The following is a 14,420-nucleotide window of genomic DNA, read 5'->3' on the forward strand; positions in this document are numbered from 1 at the left end:
TTATTCAGCTGGCAACAAAGCAAGAAGCCAGAACTTCTATGTTCAGTTAATCACATAGTCATTGATGTCATGGATGTGGTGCTAATAACTTTTTTCCTACACCTTGCAATAGACTGCTTAGTCATTGAGTGTTAATCCTTGGGCAATATACATTGGAGCGATCCTTGTTCTAGAAACTTAAAAATTGTGTAATTTGGATACAAGCCCACTGTGATCAGTAACATTGGAGTAAACATGATTATTGAGATGGGCAAAGTTTGCATATATAAAGGATAACAATGTTGGCTTTTATTGTAATGATGCACATAATTTGATTTGCTTACCCTATTATTGGAGCTCAGACTTAACCTTACTTTGTTATATACTATTTAATTTGCTTTCTATCCCTATGACCCCGATTCAGAGTATCGAATTAATGGAATTGTTTTAAATCATGTAGCCAAGGCTCGATCTATTGTTCTGAATGAGCCTACCGATTCCTCGAAGGTCCAACGTACTGTTGATGCTCACCAGGAGCATGATTTGGGGATAGGTGTTAAACACTCTTAATCCCTTATCAAGGATCCATCATTTTGCTATGTTTTCTTAGAGTATGATATTTTCACTTTTTCCATGGTGTACGGATTATCGAAATGCATTAGTGTTATGTACTGTAGTCTTATAAGTGATTTACCATTTTTCTTTTCCTTGTCACATGAATCTTCAAATGTAGGATCAGGGGCTCTTGAAGTTTTCGACTGTGTAAGTTTACCTTATACTGCTAAAGTTACAAATATGTTTGGTATTCTGAATTCTGATCATAATGATGGACGCCAGTTTGAAGCTTTATCTTCGTACTTTCATTAAGCCTCATATAGTCATATGATATCATAGGGACTAATATTTGTGATCTGGTTAGCGGTCTTGTATTAGCTCTACTGAAACTTGGCGCAACAATAGAACTTCAGTTATCTTGTACCAATCCTTTGTCATTAGATTCAATGTCTGCATCATTTTGGCTGTGATATAAATGTATGATCTACTGGTTCAAACATATCTCAAACTGTCTTGTGTTACTGGGGTGTACTTGTACTCACCGATCAATGGTTTTGCATAAACTAGCTATGCTTACGTACTAGTAGTAGTAGATAGCATCTATTGCAGCCTAGACCCCTTTATTTACATGTGTTTAGCGTGGTGCTGAAATAAAGCATACATCAAACCTATCTTTACCAGTACTTGTTTATTCCTACAAAGTGAATTTACATGCACATGTTTGTTTTTCAATTTTTAGGTGGTTGAGCTTCCCCGAGTCAAGGGTAGGTATGAGTCGAATAAATCATCTGGTGTGACGAAGGTGACGTTTAATGTCATGTTCAATACGTTAATGTTGTTTAAATGTGTTCGGTAATTTGGAATCGCACCGTATACTCCATGTTGGATAAGGAGCAATATTGCTGACATCTCGTTGTTGTGCCAAAAAGTTAAACATTTTGTCAATTTGCACACTGCTCCAGACAAATATAGTCTTTATCTTAAACGAATGAAAAAAGATAGGCCTTAATAATGTTTCAATTAACAATATGTCGATTAGTAACACTTAGGATTATGGTGGGCTTGATTGCTATAACATCTTGTTTTTCACATTGACAATAGATAATCGGATGTTATTTTTTATAGGCTGACCTTTTCCTTTACGATGGTTCCATTCCACACACGTTTTGTGACTGTGAGGCTAGCGACCACATGGTTGTCCTCATCCCGGTGAAGGCATCGAATGTATATAACACATAGATAATGTTCAATTAGGAGCTTTGCTGTTTGCTCTAACATCGTGTGCTCTTTTTCTGGCAGGAAAGTTTTATTTGGGTATTCACTTCGAGTTCGTCCTATTGGGCTTATGCCTATGATTGATCAGGTCTAGTTTCTCCATCACCTGATTGCATACTTTGTTTCACCTTCGGCTAGGGGTGCCTTGTATTCATGCATGTAATTTGAGATCACTTGATGCTTTGATGTGCTTGTTGACCAAACCAGCATAAACCTTGTCTTTGAAAAAAATCTATCTTAAGCTGAGTTCTTACATCTTATTTAATCACCAATCAACATCTCTAGGGCAAGAAAGATGATAACATCAAGGACTCCCCCCCCCCACCCCCACCCCCACCCCAAAGCCTTCAATTGTCCCAAAGCTTCTTTGAAGATGGTATGTTTCTAAACTATGAATAGTAGTGTAGCTATGGATAGTATGTTTCAATTGATCAACTGCAGTAACTAGAGTTTAATTCCATATTCATGCTACATTGACAGATGAGAATGAAAAGAAAATGTTTGTTGTGGATGAGTTCCTCCCTGCGAAAGATGCCATCAAGTATGCCATGTGAGTTTTTCTTTATACTCAGGCGTAATATGATCCTAGCCTATGCTAGCTTGCTTTGATACTATTTTATACAAGAAAAATTTGCATGTGTTGAAATTGAGCCATTTATTAGGCTATTTCAAATGTTATGCTTCAGGGACTTACATGGCTCGAACATCCTTGAAATTTGAGAGCCCATTGCGCTACAATCCAGCTTGCTCAAATGCAGATCAGCATATGCTACATATTCAAGAGCTAAAGAACTGTAGTATGACATGTTAACATGCATGAAACTGAAACAATGACCAGGGACATTACGTTCTGTTCATTCTTAGACAAGCAGCAGCGCTTTCCTTTCGATTATGTATGTCAAGTCCAAACACTTGGCTGAAATCTCTGTTGTCAAACCAACATTTGACAGAACGATTGCCTGACAGAACGCCTTTATCAACCTGCAAACTTAACGTGGCATTTTTAATAACAAAGTGAACCTTTTATTATACTATTCACAAGTCTGCTCTTTTTGAACCCCTGCAATTTCTGGGTCCAATATTTTGATTGAACTATAGCTTTATACGATGAGTGATGGTATTTTAAATATTTTATCTGAATACAGACTGTAGCTCATATTGCGCATATATACAGAGATTCAAATACTCCTAACAAATCAATAATTCTTTATCCTGTAATTCTGAACACTCGTATTCAGATAAAAGATTGCCAGCACATATCTTTTACAGAAGACCAAGAAAGACACAGCCACACCAAGATATAGAAGCGCACGATTTTATTCAAATGTCTCATGAGCTCTGCTGACTCTGTTGCTGCTGCTGCTGCTGCAAGCTGACAAGCTTGTGGTAGGCGCCGTTCCTGTTCTCGATCAGCTGCTGGTGCCCCCCCTGCTCGATGATCTTGCCGTCCTGCAGCACCGAGATGACGTCGGCGTTCTTGATCGTCGACAGCCGGTGCGCCACCATCACGGTGGTCCGGTTCTTCATCACCCGGTCCAGCGCCTGCTGCACCACGCGCTCCGACTCCACGTCGAGCGCGCTCGTCGCCTCGTCCAGGAGCAGGATGGCTGGGTCCTTGACGATGGCACGCGCGATGGCGATGCGCTGCTTCTGCCCGCCCGACAGCTGCACGCCGCGCTCACCGACCTTGGTCTGGTACCCCTCCGGCAGCGAGCTGATGAACGAGTGCGCGTTCGCCAGCTTCGCCGCCTCGATGACCTCGGCTTCCGTAGCCCCGTCCTTGCCGTACAAGATGTTCTCGTAGATCGTCGTCGCGAACAGCGCCGGCTCTTGCTGGACCAGCCCGATGTGCTTCCTCAGAGACTTCAGCTTCAGCTTCTTGATGTCCTTCCCTGCAAATTGCATCCATGTACATAGGCTTAGCAGAAGAATTTATCTGGAAAAACGGGAGCCGTTGTCGTTGAACGAGAGGTACCGTCGATCAAGATTCTTCCGGCGATCGGGTCGTAGAACCGGAGGATGAGCGACAGCACGGTGCTCTTGCCGGAGCCGCTCATCCCGACGAGCGCCATGCTCTTGCCGGCCTTCATCAGGAGGTCAAGGCCCTTGAACACGGTCACGTCGGGCCTCGCTGGGTACCGGAACTCGACGCCCCGCAGCTCGATCAGCCCCTCGACCCTCTTGATGTCCTCGCCCGTGTCGATCCGGACGTCCGTCTTACGATCCAGGATATCGAACACTGAGGACACCATCTGGTTCCCTTTGATGATGTCAGGCGCCATCGCCAGTGTCTCACCCATGGCCAGCGCCGTCACTATGAGCACCATGAAGGACTTCATCACGGACTTGAAGGTGGCCAGCTCCTTGCTCATCAGCTGCGAACCATACCTGATTTTTGTAACATTTTAGTTCTAGTGTACAAAAAAAAGCCTGAATTCAGTGTCCTCCATCCAATATTTAACACTTACCATAAGGCCAGTGCATAAGAGGAGAAGAGGAAGAACTGGGATACACCGTAGAACAGGCCGGCGCCCTGGCCTCGCCGGAAGGACCTCTTGGAGGGCTCCTTAAGCTCATCTGCGTAGAGCTTTATCACCTTCTCCTCCGAGCAGAAGGCTGCCACCGTCCGGATGTTGCTCACTGCCTCCGCAGCAAGCATATTGGCCTTCAGGTACGACTTGCCAAGGTTGCCACCATAACCTTTCATGAACATTTTCTGTTTCCGAACAAGCACACGAGATCATGAGTAGACGATCAAAAAAATGGTCATCAGTTTGCTATTGATAAGGAAGGTGAGCAAAGCAAGAGACGTTCTGTCAGTTCACCTCGCTAATGTGGCCGCTGACCATGAGGGGGTAGGTGGCGAGCACGACCAGCGTGATCCTCCAGTTGAGTATGAAGGCGATGATGAGCGACGTCACGATCATGCCGACGTTCTGCAGCAGGATGGTGGAGCGATCGACGACGATGGTGCGCACGAGCGTGGCGTCCGCCTCGAGCCGCGACGACAGCATGGCGCTGGTGTTGCTGGTGTCGTCGAACCACCCGATCTCGTTCCGCAGGATCGCCGAGAACATCTTCTCCCGGACCCGCAGCGTGAGCCGCTCGCCCATGATGCCGAAGCTGAGGTGCTCGATCACGTGGAACACCACCGTCAGCACGGCCCCGCAGCAGAAGAGCACGGAGATCTTGCGGACCTCCTGCTTGGTGGTCTCCCACCCCATGTAATAGGACACCAGCGCCTGCGTGACGCCCAGCGCGAAGAGCGGCATCTGGGAGCCCGCCACGAAGGCGCTGAGGGTGCCCGATACGCCGAAGAACCAGTCCGGCCGCACCATGGAGTAGAGCTTCTTCATGGACACGGGCTTCCCCTTGTGCGCCTCGTCGTGCGCCTCACCGGCGCCGTACCGGCTGATTGAGTCCTTGTCAGAACGGAAGCTGGCACCCGTGCTCGTCCTCCCGGACAACTCCCTTGAATACTTGAAACTACAAGCAGACAGGTTTTATAGTTCATCAGAACATGATGACACACTTGTTATCTCTGACAATGTTCATAACTGGTCCAGCAGTGTTACCTTAGTGGCCTGGTGATGCTTGCGCTGTCAGATAAGGACGGCTTCTGCTGAATCTGGGCGGCCTCCTGCAGCTGGATCAGCGAGGAGTACGCGCTGCACGGGTTCGCCATGAGCTGCTCGTGCGTGCCCGTCTCGACGATCCTGCCGCCGTCCACGACGGCAATCGTGTCGGCGTTCCGGATGGTCGACAGGCGGTGCGCGATCACGACGGTGGTGCGGCCGACCATGACGCGGTCCAGCGCCTCCTGGACGCTCTTCTCGGACTCGGCGTCCAGCGCGCTGGTCGCTTCGTCGAGGAGCAGCACCGACGGGTTCTTCAGTATCGCCCTCGAGATGGCGATGCGCTGCTTCTGCCCGCCGGAGAGCTGGATCCCGCGCTCGCCGACCTGCGTCTCGTACCGGCCGGGGAGGTGGTTGATGAACGTGATCGCCTCCGAGAGCTTCGCCGCGTGGTTGATCTCCTCCATGGTGGCGTCTTCCTTGCCGTAGAGTATGTTCTCCCGGATGCTCGTCGCGAACAGGGCCGGCTCCTGGTTCACCAGCCCGATCTGCCTGCGCAGCCACTTGACGTCGAGCTCCTTGATGTCGTGCCCGTCGAGCAGGATCGAGCCGGAAAGTGGCTCGTAGAAGCGCTCGATGAGGGAGACCACGGTGCTCTTGCCGGACCCGCTCCCGCCGACGAGAGCGACGATCTTGCCGGCCGGGAAATCCAGGCTGAACCTGTCGAGGATGACGACGTCCGGCCGTGACGGGTAGCTGAAGTGCACGCTGCGGAACTGGATGTGCCCGTCGACCGCCGGCAGCGTGCGGCCGGTCTTGGAGCTCGCCTTGTTCACGGTGCTCCTCTCGATCATCTGGAAGATGGGGTACGCCGCCGTCCTCGCCCGCAGGAACGTCGATATGTTCGGCGCCGCCTGGCCGAGCGACCTGCCATTCACACCGGCACATTCGAATTCCCAATTAATTGCTTGCCGACGTCGACGTCCGTGACGGACATGGGGTTAAGGTTTGTGCACTCACAGGCCGGCGATGACGACGTTGAGCATGGTGGTGAAGGACTCGCCGCCGTTGGAGATCCGCTTGTGGACGACGACGCCGGTGAACCAGATGAGCAGCGCCCAGGAGAGGAAGAGCACCGAGTGCATGGAACCGAGGCCGAGGCCCTTGGCGAGGCCGCCCCTCTTGCCGTACTTGTACGTCCTCAGCAGCGCCTCCCGGTACGACCTCACGGCCTTCTCCTCGCCGACGAACGCCTGCACCGTCCGGACGTTGCCGATCACCTGCAGGAGCGCGCACGAACCTACGGCAGCGTCAGTACGCGCGTTTCGTAATCGATTACAAGCACAGCACGCATCGAGAAGGGATGATTCGAGGCGGTCGACCTCCTCGGCAATCTCGCCGGCCTTGACGTAGGACTTGCGGACGCGGGCCATGAGGCCGATGGTGACGTAGGCGTAGGTGCCGCCGGCGATGGCGATGAGCGGGACGATGGCGAGCGTGACGAGGCTGATCTGCCACACCTGCGAGAAGCCGATGGCGAAGCCGGCCACGAACCGGCTGATGTAGTGCATGAAGTTGCCCACCTGCAGCGAGCCACGGAGACACCATGCCACCATCCATTAGTTTGTGAACACGTGCACATAAACTCAGGTACGTAACGTAACCATGCGTGATGAGCTCGCCGGCGTTTCGCACCGCCCTGAATCTTGCGGCGGTGCTCTGCAACTGTTTTTTTTTTTACTTTGACTGACTAGCGGAGATAATGGGCCGAAGTTATGTGGGCTGGATTTAAGTTAACTAACGGGCCAGGGCGCAAATAGCAAAGGTCAAGATGCAGGCCCGTTACAGCTGGAGTGTACTCTTGCAGCCCAAATAAAAGTGTTTCACAGACAACGCGCTTCTCTGACATGAACAAATTCTATTCTAGGTGAGAGGCGTCAAAAAAAAAAAACGCGCTTCTCACTCCAAATTGTACATCAACTTGTCCCAACTTTACTTCGACGTCGAGGAAAAAAGGGGAAAACCATTATTTCTGCCCTCGTGTAACAGGAAAAAACTTTTACGGGAAAGCAACGGGAACACATCATGCTGAACTGCTGAAGTTTCTTTCCGAAACAGCCCGTGAAAAGTTTCAGCTCCAAACTTGTGAACCATTGCAGTACCAGTTTGTTGGTCGCCGTTGTTTTAGCAAGCACGATAAGTTGGCACGAACTAGAAGAGCTTTTAGGATTACGAGAGCAACCAACCCCGTCGAGATACAGAGAGACCTCGGTCCCTGTCATCACTTATACTCCGCTGACTTCAGGGAGCGTGCTCGAGCAAGGAAAGCGGCCGGCACAGATTTGGGTGTGGTGCGGCGCCATCCACGGCACGCGTCCTGACTCCTGAATGGAGAGTAGCGTGACCCCCTGCCGGCAAGTGGAGTGAGGTTTGTCCCTGACCATTTGGGAATAATAAGCCTGGATTGGTGATTAGCAACCACCTTGAGCGGCCCATAACTGATGCAGCTAGCGACATCAAAGAGGGTGATGAGGAGTGAAGAATCCTCACATGGTGTTTGGGAGACTTCAGGTTTCTCACTAGGCTATACGAGGCTTGATCTCCTCGGGTGGCTAGGCCCCAGAGGCAGATCCGGTGTATTGTCACTTGGGTAATGCGCGAAACATGACAGCTGCTTGCTAATCATGTATAGATTCTGGGCATATACAGCAAGTGTCACTAGTGACTCCGACCAGGCAACGACTCTAGTGTTCTAGAAAGATTGACCCCTGAAGAGACAATTTTCCTGGATCCGTCCCTCTGTCCTTGCCTAAAGACCTCTTTGGAGCTATGCTTTCTGCAGGAAACAAAATTTCTCTCAGATGAGTTCCTCCTCGGCGAGAAGAAATGAGATCCTAGAAAGAAGAAAGAGTCGGCCATGGCTTGGGCATGAACGCTGGGGGTGGATCACAAGTGACATGCATGAACATTGACGCCTAACTGGCTGGAACGGGAGAATGGCCTGTGCGCGTCCTAATCTGTGAATACTACATTAGTAGACTGGTGGCCTGTTCGCTTCAGCTTATTCAGTCGATTTATCAGTCATCAAACAGTGTTTTCCTCTCACAATAAATTAGCCGTTTCAGCTTTTCAGCTAGCTTATAAGCTGAAGCGGAGAGGCAATGGATTACTGGCGTGTGCAGAAACTCGCGACAGGGTGCAGTGTGCACCTAAAAAGAGGCGGCCATGAATTATACTGCTGTTAATGGTTCCCGTGCATGTAGATGTAGAGGAGAGGGAACTGGGTCTGGGGATCATAAATTGGAGGCCAAGAAAAGGGCTCTAGCACATTCATTGACAGAGAGAAAGCCGTACGATACGACCAATATCATAAATTGGTATGCCGATTTTTTTCTCAGGTTAAACGCCGAATTACTATGCTCAAAACAGGCCCACCGGCCGGTTGTATAACTTGTGGGGGCAGATTCCACGTGTGAAAATTAAAGGGTGACTGACTTGCCAGGATCGAGCCTAGGGCCCACCCTAAGAGACATGCGCCAAGACGTTCTAGAAGCTGCCCGTACTGCCATAGTTGAGAACAATGATACCGCTAAAAAAAGACGAGCCCAACATTTTAAAACCTTTACGGTTAAAGAAAGGAAAGTTTGCAAATACTGTAAAATGTACCAATTTCATTTATATCCAAAAAAATTCATATTTGTCCTTGTCAACTGTTTAATGACACCTCCAGGCTCCAGCTTTTGTTTGTTAGGCTCACCCATCAACCCAATATATATTTCATTTTAATCCATATATGTCATTATCAACTGTTCTGTGATACCTACAGTTTGTTTATTAAACTACCTCATCAACACAAATACTATATACACTGCATTTTAGCAGGAAATAATTAATATTTGTCCTTATCAACTGTTTTATGATACCCACATTTTTGTTAAAGTCACTCATCAACACTAGTAATATGTTTCTTTTTCACCTAAAAGTCTATATCATTCTCAACTGTAAAAAGTTACTTCTTCTGAACTCAAGCCTCGTTTGAGATAAAAAAAAAATTCTCATCCATACGTAACCAGAGGGACTGACAGGGGGTTTACCACTCCAATCTACATATATTGGGAGCGAAGAGTTTTATCGAAACAAGCTCAACGACCCAATTTGGTGGACCAGGAATCTTGTGAAAGTGATAGGTAACACAACACATGTTATGAGGAGTGTTGGAGCGTACATGGTGACGGTCATACCGCATGAGCTAGCCGTGCTAGGATGGCCCTTTATGAAGCCACATGGTATGGTATGGTATGGGAACAGACTACAGATCGAGTGCAACAAGGCGAGGTACGTACGATCCATCTAAACAGACGGTGCATCATGACAGACATTGATTGTGCTTTATGTCAATCTTGAGATGTGATCATGAATGCTCGCTTGCTACTTTAAAAAGAAAACAATTCCTCTAGCCATGGAAGAGTTTGTTGCTATTATTTTCTTTTATTTTTGAAGAGTTTTTTTGTTTCTAAACAAATACAAGTAAACTTTTTAAACTTTGGCAGATGATTTGTTAAGGAAAAAAAATCGGCGCATTGACATGATGATGTGGATAGGTCTATCGCAAGAAGGTACTCTCATAGTAAGGCAACTATCCCTAAAACAACACTTTTTTGGTGACTGATTAGAAAACATGCTCACTGACTTAACTGTATGCGGACTTAAATAAACACAGTACTCTCCCTCCGTCCTAAAAAGAATGATTTTTTAGGATTTTTTTCAAATATATCTTACTATTACTAATTGGAGGCTTCTTTTGAGGTCTTCACGTGAAACCACCTAGGATCCTAGGTGGCCAAACACTCTAGAAAAAGAGAGAAATTTTAGAAATTGTATTAAAAAACAAAACATCTGGTCGTCCATTGGTATATTGTAATCGTCAGTGATAATAAGATCCGTTGGATCTACTCATAAACCGAACAACCTGATCCTTCTAACGGACTCTTCCCCCACCGGATCTGAACAACCGCTCCACTTTTCCTCCTCGGCACGTGTCGCCCGAACTCATCTAATGGAGCGACGAAAACCTAGAGCGCCGCTTCCTCGATCCTCCGATTCATCTCCCAGGTCAGCTTTCTACTTCCAAGCATGGTGACATGCCATTGGAACACGTTGCGAATGTGGTCGTCGTTTCGAATGTGCACGAAAAGCCTCAGTAATCCCTGCTGCTGTAGTTTTTGCCATGCAAATGGGGGTAGGAGAAATGAGGAACGGATCAAGCACCTGCACGTGCATGGCTAGCTGGTGGCGGCTGTAGAGTTTGACAAGAAGCCGATCACTGGCACCAGCGCCGCTATGTATCGTCTCTGCTCAAGGGCGGCATGACGAGGCTTAAGTGAACGAGTGTACCCCGGCGCCGGCGTGCTACCATCATGGTCACAGTGGCAGGGCCAACCATGGGCAGGAGGTCGGTGACCTTGCTTGCATGTATGCGACCACTTTGACTGCTTAGGAGGATTCAATTGCCTTTGATTTTGAATTGCAGGTTCGCTGGGAAAAGAACCAGATGATGTCCGTCATCCATGACTTCATGCATGCAACTTCCATTTGATCCTTCATACAGGGCAATCTTCTTTGTTTATATCCTACCAAAGCCGTTGCTTCCTATATGTGCCTAATTTGAGATGCTTGATAGCAAAGTTTCGCCTTCACTTCCACCTCTCCAAGATGAGCTTAATTGGTTATATTAGAGCGAGAAAGCCAATCAAGCCGTTGCATGATGCCTGGCCAAATGTTCCAGTGGCCCTGTTCTATGCTTGATGTCCCTATTGTAAAATGGAAGACTCCATGTTTTTATGTTTATTTTTGTTAATGCCAGGTAACATGCATTGTCAACCTTATAGAAGACAACGAGGACCACATGAAAATTATGCAGTCCTCAAGAGCTTGAGCTAAACATTAAGTTTCACCTGCAATGATGGGTACGAAGGACCTATTGCATATATCTCTACGTAAACAACGTCGCTACAGTTTTTATTTTCCCACCTATTACTTTCTGGGAAGGAAGCAAAAGGCTGACTGTGACTTATTTATAAGCTGTTTATATAACTTTAAAATAAAATCCTAGGAAGAGAGACTTCCTGAGCTAGCTGTTGCCAGATCAACAGTCTGGCCAGTGGTGGGATGGAAAATAAAACTACATATGCAAATGAAATTAGATTACCTCAGAATGTTTTTTCTTATGTACAAAGTTATCATACTGAATTTCAACAAATTGACATTTAGAAATTCCATATTATGTTTTTTGTTATGCTGTCTGTTCTATGGGATTATGAGTTGATGTTGTATAATGGATCGAAACTTTTCTTAACAAAAGATCTAATTAATCATAAAATTACTGTATGAGAAAAAAATGTCAGAACATGTGCAATGGTAAGTATATTATTGTACAAATAGTTAGTCATATAAATTATTGTCAAGGTTACCAAGCTTTTCTCGGTAACTAGGATATATTTTATATTTATGAAATGAGAGGGTATACATATAGCCTTACTACAATAAAACTGACCAACCCAAGTGCAAGTAAGAAAACTTCTTTTGATATTGGGAGTTTTCATGTTCGAGCAACCTGTCTGTTTACATGTGAGTCAGCATTTTTTTTCCATTTAGATCAATTATGCCTTGACTTGCATGGTTTTGTACAAACATGTTGAATGTGAAGAAAACAATTAAAATCTATTTGTGGTGTGGTAGAATATGGTTATGTTATGTTAATATCGAACATAATAATTTTCGCGGTCTTGATGCCTTCTTATGATTACTATACTTTTGCCATATAAGAAAAGGTATACTGAATCTATTCATTCATACAGATTTATGAGCACTCTGATACTCATTTGCAAGTATACTTTTCTTTTGCTAGAGGGTGTATAAGTTGTTACAAATTGGAGACTCCCTTTTTAAAATTTCTATATTTAACCACTTCATTTTAAATTATACTCCAAACACATATTGACATTCAAACTCTACGTGTACATCACTTATTAAGCAAAGAATATATAACTACAAACCAGTAGCCGTGCTAGTGCATATGTTGATGGACTAGTTAAGGGTGAATGTCTGGAAAAAAGACGCATGTATTCTTAGTTAGTTCAGTTTGTATATAGAAAATGGAGAAATATGTTTCCATTTAATCATGCATGCACGAGATCAACGCGCCAGATTATGTATGCATAAGATTTAAATTCTAAAACATCATTCTTTTTGAAACAAATTTTGAATTCTAAAATATCATTCTTCTTAGGACAGAGGAATACTTCAAAAAAATACTCTACCAATCGCCACGTCATAGCTGGTGAACACACGAACGGATAAATTCAAGTACCAAACCTACACTCGCTCGATATACTTGGCACATGGGTGAAGAAATCCTTTGGTTGAATTTAGACTGCCAGAAAATTAAAATCGACCTGTTCCCCCAGAAAGCAAGAAATGAATTCAAACAGATCGAGAAGCTCTAGCAGCCTAATAAATCGGCGCGGTACTTTGCGGTTGCGGACTGTGAATCCCTGCGGCGTACTGCTGCGCTGCGCCCGCGCACGCCTTGAATGCCCCTCACCAACCCCCCTCGTAACTCCGCGCCGGCCCCCGATCAGATCAGCGCACCCGCCGCCTGCTGCCCGGCCGTTAATTCCTCTCGTCCTTTTCCCCTTCCGGCTCGCCTGAGCTCGCCGGCCGGCAGCCGGGCGCGCAGCGGCAGGAATGGTAACGCGCGCAGGTGAGTGAGGTTTACGTGTGCGGGTGCGTACCTTCTCGGAGATGGCGTCCTGGACGACGAGGATGTCGCTGGTGATGGCGTTGATGACCTCGCCGGTGGACGCCTCGGTGTCGAAGACGGCGATGTCCTGGTCCAGCATCGCGCGCAGGTAGGCCAGTCGCATCTTCGCCGCCTGCCGCTCGCCCGTGTGCATCCAGCACGCCACCTCTGCAACACCATACGCATGTCATCTTACTATCTGCTTGCTTTGCTGGTCGCATTGCCATAGGAGCTAGCAGGGCGGTGTCTCGTTGCACGCACCGGTCCACGACGAGAAGAGGATGACGATGCCGAGGTACACGAAGTCCAGCGAGTACTGTGCACGCGAAACGAAACGAGACAAAAGGAAAACATCAGCCCGAGTCGTTGTCGCTAGCTACCTAGCCAGTGCACGACAAGGTTGTGTGAGGTGAGATCTCCGAAACGGCCGGAGATGCGCGTGCGTGGCGCCGTCTGGAGACAAGCAGAGGTTTACCTTGGCGACGCGGCCGGAGACGGTGGTGGGGAAGAGGTAGGCGAGGCCGATGATGTTGATGAGCTTGCCGAAGAAGATGAAGAAGACGGGCACGGAGGCGCCGTGCGCGCAGGCGCCCAGCGAACCCACCGCCATGAGCACGCAGTCCCACTGGTCCGCGAACGAGAACAGCTTCAGGAACGGCACCTTGGCCACCTCCTCGGCCGCCTTCTTCTTCTTCCCGCCGCCGCCCTCCTGGGCGGCGCCATTCGCCGACGAGCTCATGCTCCCGCCGCCCGCCCTGCTCGACAGGCCGGAGATCGCGGCACGGAGGGCCCCCCCTGTGCCTGTGGCTGCCCTCGCGTCTGGGAGTGATGGCGGTGTCTGTGCCCGCTGGTGGGGCTTTAAAAGAGTTTGAAAGGGGTTTGGTTTGGTGCGTGCTGGCCTGCTAGTCTGCTAGCTGCCGTGCTCGCCCACGGTGGTAGGCTGTAGGAGCGGTGAACTCGCCAGCATTTCAGCTGCGCGGGGCACAGGTGGTGGAGCCGTGGAGCAGAGCAACCGACTCGTTAATGGCGATCGGAGGAGGCGATAGCTTTGACTCTGGTAGGGCCAGGGCGTCAGCTGGCCATGGCTGCTGCCTTGTTGGGGCAGGGTGACAAGTAGGTGCAGAAGTGAAGTGGATTTGTCTGAATTTTGATTAATGCTTGCTGCTAGAGCTAGAGGGCACAGGTAAGATAAATGCTGCTACTTTACTTCGACAGCTTACAGCACTCTCAATTTT

At 47.9% G+C, this 14,420-nt stretch overlaps 1 protein-coding gene across 1 annotated transcript; it reads right to left on the minus strand.

Moving 5' to 3' along the window:
- Positions 1–2,992: 2,992 nt before the first annotated feature.
- LOC117833834 (ABC transporter B family member 2) lies at positions 2,993–14,090 on the minus strand. Its single transcript, XM_034713436.2, has 10 exons — positions 13,661–14,090; positions 13,447–13,501; positions 13,178–13,353; positions 6,767–6,967; positions 6,405–6,664; positions 5,385–6,311; positions 4,635–5,295; positions 4,278–4,525; positions 3,785–4,197; positions 2,993–3,701 (listed from the first exon to the last, which is right to left on the minus strand). The coding sequence occupies exons 1-10, from the start codon at positions 13,922–13,924 to the stop codon at positions 3,139–3,141; spliced, it is 3,768 nt and encodes a 1,255-aa protein (XP_034569327.1). The 5' UTR covers positions 13,925–14,090; the 3' UTR covers positions 2,993–3,138.
- Between the last annotated feature and the right edge of the window lie 330 nt (positions 14,091–14,420).

The sequence above is a fragment of the Setaria viridis genome, chromosome 1 (genome assembly GCF_005286985.2).
Source record: "Setaria viridis chromosome 1, Setaria_viridis_v4.0, whole genome shotgun sequence".
NCBI lineage: Eukaryota > Viridiplantae > Streptophyta > Magnoliopsida > Poales > Poaceae > Setaria > Setaria viridis.